At 41.7% G+C, this 16030-nt stretch overlaps 1 protein-coding gene across 1 annotated transcript in view; it reads left to right on the top strand.

Annotated features, from left to right (window-relative positions):
• Positions 1–16030, top strand: part of GABRR3 (gamma-aminobutyric acid type A receptor subunit rho3) — a 46471-nt gene that overhangs the window by 14372 nt on the left and 16069 nt on the right. Inside the window, 6 exon segments of the mRNA XM_058556506.1 lie at positions 1164–1231; positions 5302–5385; positions 5387–5526; positions 8800–8882; positions 10152–10252; positions 10255–10307. Of these exon segments, the coding sequence (XP_058412489.1) occupies positions 1164–1231; positions 5302–5385; positions 5387–5526; positions 8800–8882; positions 10152–10252; positions 10255–10307 (529 nt within the window).

Genomic DNA, 16030 nt, shown 5'->3' with positions numbered 1-16030 from the left:
TGCTGTGCATTTAAAATGCAATAATAGGTGTTTTGTTGAATTGTGTGCATATACATGTCACATGTGGCACATCCAGACATTAATTAGCCTCAGTAAAGCAGCTTTTCCGGCCTGACCCTTCTAAATCCCAGAATCTTGACTAAACCAGCCACCTGGGATCTATGTAGACAGGATTTCTATGTTTTCAACAATAGTTGAAGGCATTGTTTTGTCTCAGGACTATACAGAGACAATAAAATTTAATCGAGAATTGGTCACTATGGAAAGAAAACATATGAAGACTATATGCATAAATATATAAATTATTTTAATGTATATATACATCAAATTTCATACACAGTACTAAACAGTTGCTAACATCACTCTCCCTTCACACGGAGCTGGTGTAACAGGAGATGTCTGGTCTGGATTCTTGCATCGTCATCCAGGTTCTCTGGGCCCGTGACCTGATTCCGTGAGGCCCAACCGCAAACAGATCTCAGGAGTCATCTGTCTGAAGTTGCTTCAGTTCTGACTTCCAGTTTGTTCTCATCAAGTGCGTTTCTAAGGATGTTTGCTTCATCCCAATGCAGGTTGTGGTTACTGATGACCTGGGAGGGACATTTCTGACTGTGGCATTCCTGCAGAGCACTGCGCTCTCATCTGTGTTCCTCTGGCCCGCCAGGCACTGCCTATGTGAGACAGGCTGGATTTTTGGCAGGAGAGAAAGACTCCCACAGTTCCCAGTCATGAGCTCCATGACTACTCCATTCCCTGACTATAGAATATGACCATTCGCATAGAGAATACACAGTTCCGCGTACTCTTAGACACGCCTTCAAAACATTGTTCCTTTCTAAATCACTATTAGCTAAAAAAAAAAAAACAGAAAAACAAAAACAAAAGAAACGGAAAACACCACTTCTATACTATATTATAAGAAGGAGAATACTGAGTTTTCCCCAAGCTAATGTGTAATAATTACTGAAATAACATTTATTTATACATGTACCTTTATATTGTAATTGAATGTATGCTAATATATCAATAGATAATGGAGATACTTGTTAAAAAAAAAAAACTTGAAAAGTCATTTATTTGCAACATTGATCTCTCTCTGCTTTGAATGTTTCCAAAATAACTTTAACGATTTCTCAGCGTATTACCCGTTCTTCTTTCTGAAGGGTCTCCAGTGCCAGTGGGTGTAGATGTCCAGGTCGAAAGCCTTGACAGCACTTCAGAGGTTAACACGGTGAGTCTCTCCAGGAGATACTGGTCTTTTTCTGAAAGGATAGAGACTCAATATTTTCTGATCACTGGTGTTTTAATAAATCATTTTGATTATTTATGTTACTTATTTTTCCTACTTTGCTTACTAGAGTTAAAGTTGCTTTACTCTCTTCTACCCACTTCTTTCTGCCCTTGATTACAACTCCCATTCCTTCCCTACCTTTCTCTTTTCCTTCTGATGGTTTTACAGGGGTGAGCACTGTGGAACATCATGGTATAGTGACCTATGTAACGTGAACCAGGAACAACTGTACGAGAAGAAAGGATGATCATAATTACGTGAAACGTGAAATCACAACCACGAGTCCTTACCCATAAAATGATAGACAGTGGAACCTGGCTTGATGGACTACTTCCAAATGTTGCAATTCGTATTAACTTCGCTTATCTGTAAGCAAACAATAGCAGAGGACTAAGGATTTTTAAAAATTCATGGGACTAAAACTTTAAGGAGACTTTGTCCATTCCCTTATATTTTCTAGAAATCTGGAAGAGTCTGCCGTTGTTTCATTTTGCAATGGAATATCTGCATTTTGATGGAATACTGCTAGCAAACCACTGCCCCTAAAACTTTAACCTGATCAATTGTCATTACCCTCACCTTCCTTTTAGCCTTTTTCTGTCTTCTTTGTCATTTTATATGCTGGCTTTTTTGTTTTCTCTTCCCCCTCGCTTAACTTGGTTTTACCACTGTAGCTATTTTTGTGTTTTAATGTCCCCTAACTTCATTTTTCCATTTTATATCTCTACTTTCACTTTACAACTACCTTCCTTGTCTACGTAGTTACCAGAGCCAGTTTTCCCTTAAGAAATTTTAAGGTTTTTCAGGATTTTACTTTAAGAAATAATGGTTAACACCATGGCTGACTTATATGCACAAGCACGTTATCTGTTTTCGGATGTATTTCCTTTTTACCTACTACTATTCTCTTAATTTGTTAATGTCTCAGAGCTTCATGCAGCCCATTTTAGTATATCTTTCTATGCCAAATAAAGAGTGCTTTATAGTTTCAGATGTTCAGTGTCCACTTCCTCGTTCTGACCTAACTGACGTATATTCTCATATTTGAATCACTCTTTCTGTCTCATTTTGTTCTCTTCGATTGTGCTGTCTCTCCATCGTGCCCATAGCTGCTTTTGTTTCTTATCAACACTTCACTGTGTGCCCCTGTTCACGACAAGGGCCCTCACAGGCCCTCACCGGTGAGATGCAGCTCTGAATATGTTTTGCTTTCCGTCTTGGTTTCAATTTTGGATTTGGTTTGAATTTTGGTTTTCTTCCCGCCTGCCCCAAGTATTAAACAATTCAGTTGTGACGGCCTTTGCATGGGGCCTGTGCCCTCCAGGAACTCCTGCTTGCCTTTTCTCTTAGATTCATCCTGCTTCGTTCTCGGGTGTCACCTGCCTGGTCGTGGCAGTCATCTGAGGTTGCGATTCTTAGCAGAATGCTTAGTGTCCTTCATTTTCTACTTTAAACCTGGAAGCTTGGTTTTGGGGGTAGAGGGGGGGTGGTTTAATAATAAAACCAGGGAATACTTCCTCCACAAATAGGGAGGATATAAATTACTTTCCTTTCAAACTCTAATTTCCATCTGGAAAGATCTGGTTTGTTGTTTATGCAGTCTGGTCATTTCATGTACATTGTTCTGAACGTTAATCCTTGCATTTCATTCCCTTTTCTGGAATCTTTGTGTGTTCTTGTGAAATTTTCAAAAGTTGCTTTGGGATACTTTTTGGAATAAAAGTATTTTTGATATATGAACTCTAGCTTATAGATAGTGTTTTTCATAGAAATAAGTTTTGAAATTTAGATTCTGTATATTGTTTTTGTAATATGCAAATACCACAATTAAATATAAAAATTTGAAAAAGAGAGAGAAAACAAAGTAGCAATCTCTTAAAGAAGCAGGACCTAGAAAATATAAATTACTTAAATTATAAGATCAAATACTCTCTTCATATGTATACTTAATTAATATTTTTATTTATAGTGATTCCTCCAACTAGTCATTGCCATCGAAATGCTAATTGAATGAAAAATTATAGCACACCGAAAAATTCTAGAATGGTCTAAACAAAATCTTCTATGACTCGTTACATCTTGTTTCAATCTTCAATTAATGTCCTTCTACTCCTTATCGTTAATTCAATATTTATTTCGGTTCAATATCAAGCCTTAAATGAAACTTCCTTTGTTGTAATGACCCCGCTCCCAAAGGAAATAGCACCAACAGTACTCACTACTCAAAAATGTCTTGCTGAGAAAGTTTCAGCTCTTCCCTGACCAAAAACAGCTTTTACTGGCATTTCCTTGACCCTGTTGTGCTCCAGGAACAGGCTCTCATTTCCCCTCTCCTGGCATACTCTCTAAGTCATCCCTGAATGACCCAGTCTGCGTCTAAAATTCTCATTGTATGCACCCTGCAGCCCCCAAAACTGGACCCCGTCCCTCTCCCCTGAATAAGGTCAACTCTGGTCCTCGGTATCAGCTGAGGCTGCACTGGGTTCTCCACGCCCAATTTGAAAATGCAGTCTAATTATCAGTGGCCCCCAGTGGGGCCTCTTTTGCTTCTCATTTATCATCTTCCCACCCTCTCTTGTCCGACCCTGAATTCACAGTAAATCCCTATGAGTTTTGTCCTGCTTTCTCCCAACACGCTGCTCAGCCTGCTTCTCATGATTGTGCCAACTAGTGGTAACATTGGTGTATCACCAACATGCACCAATATCTGCCATCTGACTTCAGGCTCAGTGTTTGCCCAGCGACCTTCAGATCAGACTGAGCATCTAATTCTAGATATATGCTTATTAAAGCAATCCATGCAGTAACCCACACAACTCCCTGAGAGTAGTGTCATGGTAATGGATGAATCGCTCTGTTTATTAGCCCTCACCCTAATCCAAAATCACGAGTGGCTGATGCTCGCAAGTTAACCCAGGGCAACAATACGATGCACCTCTATCCTGAACCTAAGAAAGACAAACTAACTCATCTTTACTTGGTGACTGATTTGTAGTTTACTGAGATTTGTCCTTTGCTTGTATAATAAATGTCAAAGTTCTATTGTATGTGTTAATTCAAGAAAAACTCGAGTATTGTTGGGAAATAAACGATAGTAAGAAACAGGTCATTGTAAAATGTGGAACACATTGTCATTGCCCACACCCAGCGACTTGGACTCTCCTAGGGTTGGCTAGGAGAGTTTCTGTTCAAACGAAATACTAAATGTAGCATCTGAGAGCCAAACAAAACTCAGATTATTGACTAACAAAGTTTTTTTCTGCTAAAATAGTGTTAATATTGCTTTTTCCCCTCATCCTTACCTCCTTACAGCAGAGATGCACATTAACAATTCAAATCCCTGAGCCATGCTGGATCAGAATCTCCGGGAGCCAGCTTCTGGGGAATGTGTGGCTTTAACGAATTCACACGAGGATTGGAGAACCACTGTTTCGTGGTTTTCTTCCTGCCTCTCAGGCTGAGGAAGAGCACTGTCTCTGTCCCAGGACCCCTGACAACCTGCTTTCCACCAACAGTTCTAATTGACGCTGTATCCAAGCTTTCGTAGGACCGTAGTTTATTCACCTTAGAAGGCCTTCTTTAACAAAAACAATACAAATTTATGGGTACAAAATTAATTACAAAAAGAATATTTATTTACGATGAGAAAAGAAATCACAGTAAAATACTGGGCCACTGAGTTTCAGGTCCCTCTCTTCTGAGATCTCTTTAGGTGGTTTACCAGAGCACTAACGTAGAAATGTTTTCCAATTATAACCTGGCTTCCTTTCACCAACTTGAACTCTGTACTTCCCAGAAAGTCTCAGTGTTCAGCAGAGGCCAGGTGAGAAACAGGCCCTGCAACTGAGGCTCACGGGCTTCATCCTACATCTACCTGAAAATAGAATATAAGCCATTCACTTACAGGTCATTAACACCCATGGCAATCAACCTGAGACTGGCAGTGTTGAAGTGGGCATCCTGAGCCATATTCCTTCCGGCTTTGACCTGTCTCTTTGTCTCTCTGCTAGGACTTCACGATGACTTTTTATCTCAGGCACTACTAGAAAGACGAGGGACTCTCCTTTCCTAGCGCAACAAACAAAAGCATGACCTTTTGACCACAGATTGATCAAAAAGATTTGGGTGCCTGATATCTTTTCTGTCCATTCTAAAAGCTCCTTCATCCACGATACAACTATGGAGAACGTCATGCTGCGCGTACACCCTGATGGGAATGTGCTTTTCGGTCTCATGTAAGGAGAGCTGTCTGCTGCCTTTGGCTTCCTTGGACCACGGCTGCCTGCACCAAAGCTGGTGGGTCTCACTCCAGACTAAACTCACAATATTGCTGACTGCATAGTGATGCTGGAGACTGGGACACATGCAAAAGATGTGATTTTTTTCCTGGTTCTAAGTTTCAGGATGGTTTCCTAGTCTAACTATACCCACTCTGTGCATATGTTGAGAGTGACAGGAAATAGGGTTAGACAAACAGAATTGGAGCCAAATTATGGAAATTCTTAAAAGTCTGGCCCACAACTTTATCGCTAATTACCTTACTTCCTTTTTGATTTTTTTATTCAAGACATTTGGTCTGATACTATGCTATAATAGCCTCCTTTTTTTTTTTTTTGGTGAGGAAGTTCAGCCCTGAGCTAACATCCGTGCTAATCCTCCTCTTTTTATTTGCTGAGGAAGACCAGCTCTGAGCTAACATCTATTGCCAATCCTCCTCCTTTTTTTACCCCAAAGCCCCAGTAGATAGTTGTATGTCGCAGTTGCACATCCTTCTAGTTGCTGTATGGGGGACGCGGCCTCAGCATGGCCTGAGAAGCGGTGCGTCAGTGCACGCCCAGGATACAAACCCGGTCCGCCAGTAGCGGAGCGCGCGCACTTAACCGCTAAGCCACGGGCCATAACAGCCTTCATTTTTAATGTACCATATATTCTTTGGGCCTAATGAGTCCTGTGCATACTGAGTGGGTTATCATAGGTAATTCTAAAATTGTTTGGTAAATCCAAGCAATTCCATTTTTTTCATGTCTTAGAAACCCCAGAAAGATCCTGTAGTAAACTGAAAAAGTGGCTCTCCAAAAGATGTCCATGTCTAATCCCTGGATCTTGTAAAGGTTACCTTATCTGGCAAAGAAAGGATCTTTGCAGATGTGATTAAGTTAGGGATCTTGAGATAGAGAAATTGTCCTGGATTATCTAGTTAGGACCTAAATGCAATCATAAGTATCCTTGTAAGAGGAAGGCAGAGGAAGACTTGACACACAAGAGTAGAAGGCAATGTGATCATGAAGCCAGAGATTGGAGTGATGCTGCCAGCAGCTGTAAGAGGCGAGGAATGAGTTTTCCCCCAGAGCCTCTGGAGGGAGCAGCCCCTTTCTGACACCTTGATTTCAGCCCAGTGTTCTAATTTCAGACTTCTGGCCTCCAGAACTGTGAGAGAATAAATTTCTGTTGTTCTAAGTCATCAAGTTTGCGGTAATTTGTTACAGTGGCAATAGGAAACTAATATGATTATTTTTGTTCATTTAAAAACGTCTTGCTCGCTTTAGTACAAAGGTGCTACTGCCAGACGTTTCACAAAGGCTGTCAATAAAAAAAGGAAAGTACGACGTTCAATAGGACTTGTAAATCTAGAGTAACATAGGACTCACTGGAGTCAAGCCTCACCAGGAGTCAGAAGCAGAACAGAAACATCTGGCCAAGGAATCTACTGTTAAATTACATGTTTTGATGAGGGACGTCCTCTAAAGAATTAACTCAGTGGATTGTCCTTACCCTGCACATTCCAAAGAAAGATTTGGCCCTTGCTGGGCTCCTGGGAGGTAACCTCCAAGCCCTTGGAATGTCCTGCCTGATAAGAGTGTCTTTGTTTACGGAGGCCCAGGGCCACGCCAGAGTCCATGCTCACAGTGTGATCCAGGGTGGGGGCCTTGAGCCAAACAGTTTCAGCTTGGCCTCTGAGGAGCTGGAGACCAAGGTCAGCCGCACCTGAGTGACCAACCCTCAATAAATATTTTGGACCCCAAGGCTCGGTAGCTTCCCCGGGGGGCAATACTCCGTGCATGTTGTCACACCCCGTTGCTCAGAGAATCCAGCACTGTCCACAGCACTGCACTGGAGCAGGACAAGTGGGAACCTGCCCTGTGCTCCTTTTCCATTGCTGATTTTCACCTGTATCTTTCATTGCAATAAACCTACCTGTGCGTATAATAGCTTTGATGAGTTCTGAGTCCCCCATCCTCAGTGTCTGGTCATCCTCACATCTGATCAGTTCCTCCTCCTCCACCACCCCCAGGTGATGTCTGATCACCCTGGTCTGTCCTCAGCCAGAATCCTGTGAGGTCCATTTAGCAGGATCCCCCTTACTCCTGATGTTTCCTCTGAGTAATTTTTCATCCACTGCCCCCCACCCCTGCTCCTTGACTATAAATTCCAGCTTTTCCTTGTTATATTTGGAGTTGAGCCCAATCTCTCTCCCTTATGAAAAAAGCCCTTATAGTAGCCCCCTGAATAAAGTCTTCCTTACCCTTCTTTAACAAGTGTCATGAATAATTTTTTCTCTAACACCACCCACCTGACCTCCTTGGTCATTAATTTACTCATGTGTCCTATGAGGGAGGGAGACTCAAAGACGTCGGAGGTCCCCTCCAGCTCTAAAATACTAGGAATATGCCCAAATGAGTACGTTTTGTGACACAAAGTCATCCAGACACGGCCCTGGCTTGTGTGAAGACTGTCAACAGTAGAATTCAACCGCTGGAGATGAAATGATTCTACTTCTCTGGGTAGCTCGAGGCACCATAGGCAGGAGCAGCTGTTGCCTTTGTCTTTTGCAGACTGCTCAAGGTCCTTTTATGAACCTCTGATCTGCTATTGTGGTTACCAGAGTCTCTACTTTGAGGCAGGATCATAGTACAGCAGCCTGGCCCTGAAGCTGGGAAAATCTAGGAGGATATAAAATTTGAAAAAACCATCCTCATCAATATGCAAGCCTTTTGACTTAATAGCACCTGAATTATGCATTGTGCACGTAAATCTATAACTAAAAATGCTCTAGGCTTTTCCCTCACTCCTGGAAAGAGAACTTTCTCAGGTAAACTTGCTTTTTACCCACAGGTTTTATTACCACCATTCCAGCCTTTATTGCTAGAGACTATTTAAGTTTGGCTCTTCCAAAAGGCAGAAAATATTTAAACCTATTTAAGTCTTCTCACTTTGAAGTGTGTTTTTTTGAAGACAGCAGAGCCAGAAGACGTGGAGGGAGCTGACCGGGAAGTGGTGAGGTCAGAAGCAATTACTCCAGCAGGAATTCTCTCATTAACTCCGTCTTAAGCAAATCATCCACCTTCCTGGCTTTGCTTCCCTGCACGTTACTCGTACGGGAGATGCTGAAGTCTGTTTTGCGTTATTCCTGAAAGGTTCAGGACAGGCAAAGAGGAGGAGAGCTTCGGTGCTGCCTGCTCCCTTGGCGGTGTGGGTAAGTGCTCTGCAGTCCTCTTCTCCTTTTACAGGATGACGGTTTCCGCCACATGGTGCATGGATTTTGGCAGGTTTCCTCTCGACACTCAACACTGTTCCCTTGAACTGGAAAGCTGTAAGTCCTCCTGCCTGGCAGAGCGAGGACGCATGATCTGAACACACCGCCACACGCTTGCATGTGAAAGATCTTAATATAAGTTAAAAGGATTTATCTAAAACAGTTTTTTTTCTCCTAAGGATGATGGCAGATTGTCTCTCAAATAAGAAAATTCAGGTGAAAAAACGCTTTGATAATTACATATTCTACAGTTTCCACATAGTTATAAAGGGACAGATCCCTAAAAAGGTGTTGGGGCCGGCCTGGTGGCCTAGCGGTTAAGTTCACGCATTCCGCTTCGGCGGCCCAGGGGTTCACAGGTTCGGTTCCTGGGCGCGGACCTACTCACCACTCATCAAGGCATGCTGAGGTGACGTCCCACATAGAAGAGCTACAACTCTACAACTATGATACACAACTATGCAATGGGGCTTTGGGGATAAAAAAGAAAAAAGGAAGATTGGCAGCAGATATTAGCACAGGGCCAGTCTTCCTCAAAAAAAGAATTGCTTGTATCATTAAAAAAAAAAAAAAAAGATGTATTCTTGCTAATGTTATTAATGTAGACTGACAAAGACTTCCCAAATCTGGAAAGCTCTGGAAGTCATGTTCCCATACGAATCACAATCTTCCATTAAGTGTACTTGGGTTCCCAGAAAAAACCCCGCTCTAGACATAGACCCCTGATCAGATCCCTGTCTAACAACATCTGAACCAGCTCCCTGTCGACTAATTTGACCCATCAGCTATTTTTGACATGACATGTCAAAAACTGACTGCAATTTTTCATAATGTGGGTAAAATGCTGGGAATCTCAACAGATGTCTCCTACACGGCTGCTCCTCCCAGATCCATTAGAAACTTTCTATAGCACTGTTTGGTTTTAGAAGACAATTCTTTACATGCTCAGCTCACTTTGGAATTTCATCCAAGAGAGCTACAAACTAAAGGGGCCTGAAGACCCGGGTCAGGCCTGTGACTGTGAGGCTGTGAGTTGCTCAATGCACACAGATATGGGAGCAACCATTTGGAGAGTTTTAACTCATCGTGTGGGCACAAGAAACGCCTCCCACTATACCGGTCATAAGAGTTTAATTTTTGGAGATTTTTTTTATTTTTGAAGGTGTGGGTATGATCAGTCCATTGGCAAACACATTTCTCGTCACCTAATATATACAGGTCATTGCAAACGGCACTGGGGTGCAGAGCTGTAGGAAATGTGGTTATAGACCTCATGGAGCCTACAGGAGTTATTCTAATTATGAGAATGTTATTTTCTTGTCGTAGATGCCTGCAATGAGGAAGACCTGACGCTCTACTGGAAACATGGATACAATTCCCTAAATACTGACGAGCATATCTCCCTGTCTCAGTTCTTCGTTGACGAGTTCAGTTCTTCGTTGACGAGTTCAGTTCTTCCAGTGGATTTGCCTTCTATAGCAGCACAGGGACAGTATTTTATGTAGACAAGTCGTGAGCATTTATTGAGCATCTACTGTTTGCAAAGCACCACAGCATGTGAAGAGACCTGACTCACAGCAGGTGTTCTATTTGGCCAATATGATCCTCCTTGTTTTGTGTGTGAGGAGATCAGCCCTGTGCTAACATCTGCCAATCCTCCTCTTTTTGCTGAGGAAGACTGGCCCTGGGCTAGCATCCGTGCCCATCTTCCTCCACTTTATATGGGACGCCGCCACAGCATGGCCTGACAAGCGGTGCGTCGATGCACACCGGGGATCCGAACCTGCGAACCCCGGGCCACCGAAGTGGAGGGCGTGCACTTAACCGCCTGCGCCACCAGGCCAGCCCGGATCCTCCTCCCTTTAAGGCAGCCACCTCCACCTTTCCAATGCACCATTTCTTCCCTCATACCACCGCCTCTGACTAGACGCCTTGCTTCCATGCTCGGACCTGCAGACTACTCTCAAAAGAGCAGACAGAGCAAGCCTTTGAAAGCAGAAAGATCACAACTCTTTCCTGCTGAAAACCCGCCAGTGCTTTTCCATCACACAACAAAATTCCAGCTTCTCAACGTGACCTCCAAGGCCTGCATGACCTCTCTGTGAGCTCCCCCACTGCCACCCCCACCACACCCCGCTCTCCCCACGCTGGCCTCTTGCTTGTCCTCAAGCACCCGCATCTCGTCCCACCTGCAGGGCCTTCTCCCTGCAGCTGGAATGCTTCCCCCGCATCTTCTCGTGAGCCACTCCCTCGTTGCATCCAGGGCTTTGTTCATATCACCTCCTCCAAGAGGCCTTTCCTCACTAACCCCCTTTCCTCAATAGGCCGCCCTCCTCACCACTCCCCATCTGTATTTGTATTCACAGCACTTACCACCACTGAAAGACATATTTACTTGGCTCCTTCACTGTCTGAGTGCCTGATTAGAAAGAAGTCAGGGACTGTCTGCCTCATTCACCGCTTCTTCCCCAGCACCTGGAATGTGCCTGGCACATGATAGGTCCTCAATAAATCTCAGCTGAATCAATCAATCTATCAAGTGCATCATTGCCCCAGATAGAAAATCTGTTCAAAGTGGGGCCTGTATTGTATACTCTTTACTGTGACAGATATGTTTTTGGTTTGGCAATATTTATCCAAGGCACTTTTTAAAACTGTACTTGATCTCTGTTCACTAAAGTTAGAAGTACCTCCTCTTCCCTGGTTGTTAGCATTCTGGGTGATTTCAAGCAGAACTCCTGTAAATACCATTTTAGCTTCTTGAAGGCCCGCTCCGGGCAGAAAGTGTGCCAACAGCTGCCCCTGATGTCAGGGCCGCCTGGGCTAGAATCCTTCCACTTCCTCTGCTCTGACGACGGTGACTTTTCTCCCCAAAGGTGCTCTTCTCTGCCCCTAGATTGTGCAGAGAAGCTATCAGTTGTTATCTATAAGCTTTCATCATTAAGAGAGAAACCAAATTTTACATCAGAAGCTAAAGGGCTTTCTAGAAACAACAGCTATTTAGGTCTTTAGATCCAGAAATATTCTCTATTTTACTCCATTATTTGTCTACATTGCTTGGGATTCAGCAAATGATGCTGTTAATTGTAATAATGCTTATTGCCTTTTATGATTTTATAAATAACACATATATTTGTTTTTATCATTGGTATATCCCTGGCACATAGTAGATGCCCAAAGCTAATTGTTGAATGAATGACTAAATGGTAGAAATTTGAAAAGAATTCAGAAAAATTTAAAGAAAAAGCCTTTGTAAGCCCACTTCATGGAGATAAACTATGTTGTTATTTTTATATATTTTCTGTTCTTCCTTCTTCTTCTTTTCTCTCTTTGTCTTTTTCTCTATATGTAATTATAGATATGTTTTTATTAGGGTTTTTAATGCTCTTAGTCCTAAATTAAATTAATATTTAAACGAAGAAATGCATGCAATGAACAATGATACATATTTTAAAATATAATTTATAGTGTTTTTCATTTTATTACTGTTATGGTGAATTAACTTTGGCACATGATAGATTGTGAATAGGACTTTGTAATGTTTGATGCTATTAAAATGTAATTCATATGAAGCATATACAAGCACATGAAGCAATCCAAGAATATTGTTTTCTTCACAGAATATGTACAGCATGTATAATAATAACAGCAATGACATTTCTTCAGATTTTGAAGCACAAGTATCCATTAATATACATCCAGCTACCCTCTTAAGAGGTTAAATTTCACTTTCAAATTCCAGCTTCCCCACTAGGCCGTTCCTCTGGCTCTGCTGTCTCTCTGCTTGTTGGCCTCTTCGAGCCCTAACATGCTGGTCCAATGCTAGTTGATTTTTGTCCTCTTCTGGTCATGTTTTAGAATCTGTCTAAAGCCATACAAAATGTTTGTGTTGAAAAACTTACTGCTCAAAAAGATGATTTTAAGTGTTTTAAAGTGCAGTAAAGGGCCGGCCCCGTGGCTTGGCGGTTAAGTGCGCGCGCTCCGCTGCTGGCGGCCTGGGTTCGGATCCCGGGTGCGCAGCGGCGCACCGCTTGTCCGGCCATGCTGAGGCCGCGTCCCACATGCAGCAACTAGAAGGATGTGCAGCTATGACATACAACTATCTACTGGGGCTTTGGGGGGAAAAATAAATAAATAAATAAATAAAATTATAAAAATAAAAAGTGCAGTAAAAATTCTTAATATTGTAGTGTAGTTACCTTTTTAAGAAATAGAATTTTGGTTTCTAAAAAAAAATGAGAAAAAAAGAATTAGGTTCAAATATACATGTTTTGTGTATCTATGAGATAGAGTTATCCGTAATAAATTAAAATTTTAAAAATCAAATTACAGAATATATATACTCATATTTGTTATTTTCAAAAGGATTTATACATAAATATACATACATATGGTTTTTTAAAGTCTAGAAATGTTAACAATAGATACCTCTGAGAAGTGGGTATAGTATGGGGTGAGTTCCAACACTGGGGAGTGTTTATTTCAACACTTCTGTATTTTTTAATTTGTTACAATATGACACTTTTTAATGAGAAAGATTAAAATGGGCTCTAAGACTACAAAAAATGAGAGTGGAGCATTTTAGAGGTTATATTCAAATATCAAATTAATAATCATACCTGGGTTTATTCAACCATTTCTTAAGTTTCAGAAAGATCAGCATTTAGAAATGTATTTTAGTTCACAAGTCAGTGACATTTCTGCCTCACATTTTCCGTGAATTATTAAGCATGGTCTCCTGAGAATCAGACTCAAATGATTTTCTCAGATTAGTACCCTCTTTAAATGTATAGCTTCATCAAGAATAATTTTTGATGTTTTTCTTCACTGCTATCATTACAACACCCACCATAACCACCACTCCCAAATCCACTACTACACAGAAAACTATGCTCCTGCTCTGGTTACAAGAGCCAGAAGTACAGTTGTGGCCACAGAGCCTCAGTTTCCCTTTTGTAGCTGAACTGCCTTCACCACTCCCTGTCAGTATTCACAAGCAGGTGAGGGCTTCTGCCCCCTCATCCCCTTCAGTGCCCTTTGAAATCATGTGCTATAGATTTACAAAGGAAAAAGAAATGACTCCTGCCCCTGAGGAATGCACTGAACAATTACTCTTTATCAAAGCTTAACGTAGTGACTAAAAGCGTAAGTTCTGGAGAGAAACTGCCTGAACTGGCTCTACCACTGGGAAGTGTGGCCTTGGACCAGTTGCTTCATCTCTGTCAGCCTCCATTTCCTCATCTTTAAATTGGTTTCATAATACTCTCTACCTCATACAGTTGTGAGGACACATGATATAACACATTTAAATAACTCAGAATACTGTCTGCCACGTGGTGAGCGCTCAAGAAATATTAGCTAGCAGCTATCGTCCTCACCATTTCCATCAGCATCATCGTCTTGATCCTTCCAACACAGAATCAGGCCTTAGCATCAACAGGCCATTGAAGGCCACAGTCTCCAGGTGTAAAAACCGTCGCGAATCTTGTCTTGGGACTGACTGCCCAGTTACTGCCCTCCTCTTCCATTTTCCTGGCTTCCAAGTCTTCAGCCCTTTTCTCTCTTTCATAAACTCACCTTCTTTCTACTGTGTGGCAACATGAAGGAGGCGGATGGACCCTTCCACCCAAAATTTGGTTCAGACGTCAAAACTGATGATGCCACACACATACCAAAAGGGTATAAAGAGATTTATTACTCACATAATGAGGTTTTCTATAGAGCATAGGACAGGCTCCCAAGCAGGTCTTGAGAGAACAGGGAGAGGCGACTGGCTTGGGGTTTTATGGTGGTGAGAGTGTGAGGCAGGGCTGAGGGCTCTCTTGCACACAGCAAGGAGTGAATGGTGTGAACTTCCCATGAGCGCTAAAGGAGGGAATCCCCGGCATTCTTATTAGCTTGCCCAGGTGTGGGAGAAGTGAAAGGGAAATGGGGCTTGAGAGCTCTCAGCAGTCAAATATCAAAAACAGAGTCAGACCCTTTGTTACAGTACCCAAAGTGAGGGTTCCTCGCCTTTCCAGGCAGCACCAGCTCTCCTGGCTGGGAAAGGGAGCGCTTCTTGACCCACAGCTTCAGCCACAGTACCACCCCTCGGCTCCCCTGTCTTAGAGAACCGCAAGACAGAGCTGCATTTGTCCTGCTTGGTTACCAAAAAAACAAATAAATATATTATTATTCAGAAAATTATGAGTAAAGAAAGGACTCTATTATCTAAATTTATTTTAAGACTTAAAATGATATCCATTAACAGTGTCTTTCTTTATGAAGCACTTTCACAGCTTTTCCTTATCTCTTTTAATCTTACATTAATTATATAAAGCCATAACATCAGAGATATGATTATTCCACTCTACAGCCATAATCAAAACTCTCAATTGCACACAATAAAAAGGGGGCCTGTGACATGGGTAATACAAGACGAGTAGCTTAAAAAATAATATCTGTTTTGACTTTAGAATGCACTGTGTAATGTATCTTTTATTATCCTTGGTAGTGAAATTATTTGATATTCCTGAAACACATGTCAGCTGATGGTGAGAGAGATCCTCAGAGCACGTAGGGAAGAGAAGGCAATCAGAACTTACCTGAGAAAGCACAGTGAGTGTGGGCTGGCCAGGCGTATGTCTTAGGCCTGAATATTGACCTGACCCGTCTAATAAGTTTGCTATCTTGGTTTCCTAGGAAACTACTACTGAGCCTAGGCGAAGGGTTCTCTAACTTTGCAACACCTATGATTTTGTGTTATAATTTTTAACCTATAGTCCCTGTATTTTGAAGAATTTTGTCTCAAAGTAAACTGCATTTATCATATAAAAATTAATCTTACCACTTCTTCATAAAAGGTATATTTTCATTTTTATTCATTTCATTATTAATTGCCTCATTTTAGTAAAGATTTAATAAGATTCACATCACAGTTATTATGAAATAAAGCAAGATAATAGGAATTAGAAATGTGTGAGAAAGAAAAATGAAAAACAAGGAGAAGATATTTTTTAGAATCTAGTGTGTGGTTACTAGAAGTGGCGCTCAGAGAAGTGCTGTACATGGTCCAAAAACATGCCTTTAAACTTCCTTGCAGCCAATGTGAAAGGTAAACCTGAACAAAATACGTGGTGGATGTGACCACGATTGATGCTTTTGACCAGCATGATCAAATTCCCAACATAATCAACAACATTTCAGTCAATCAATCAACATAATCA

Source organism: Diceros bicornis, chromosome 15, assembly GCF_020826845.1.
Source record: "Diceros bicornis minor isolate mBicDic1 chromosome 15, mDicBic1.mat.cur, whole genome shotgun sequence".
NCBI classification, from domain to species: Eukaryota; Metazoa; Chordata; class Mammalia; order Perissodactyla; family Rhinocerotidae; genus Diceros; species Diceros bicornis.
This window is presented reverse-complemented; position numbering and strand designations above follow the sequence as displayed.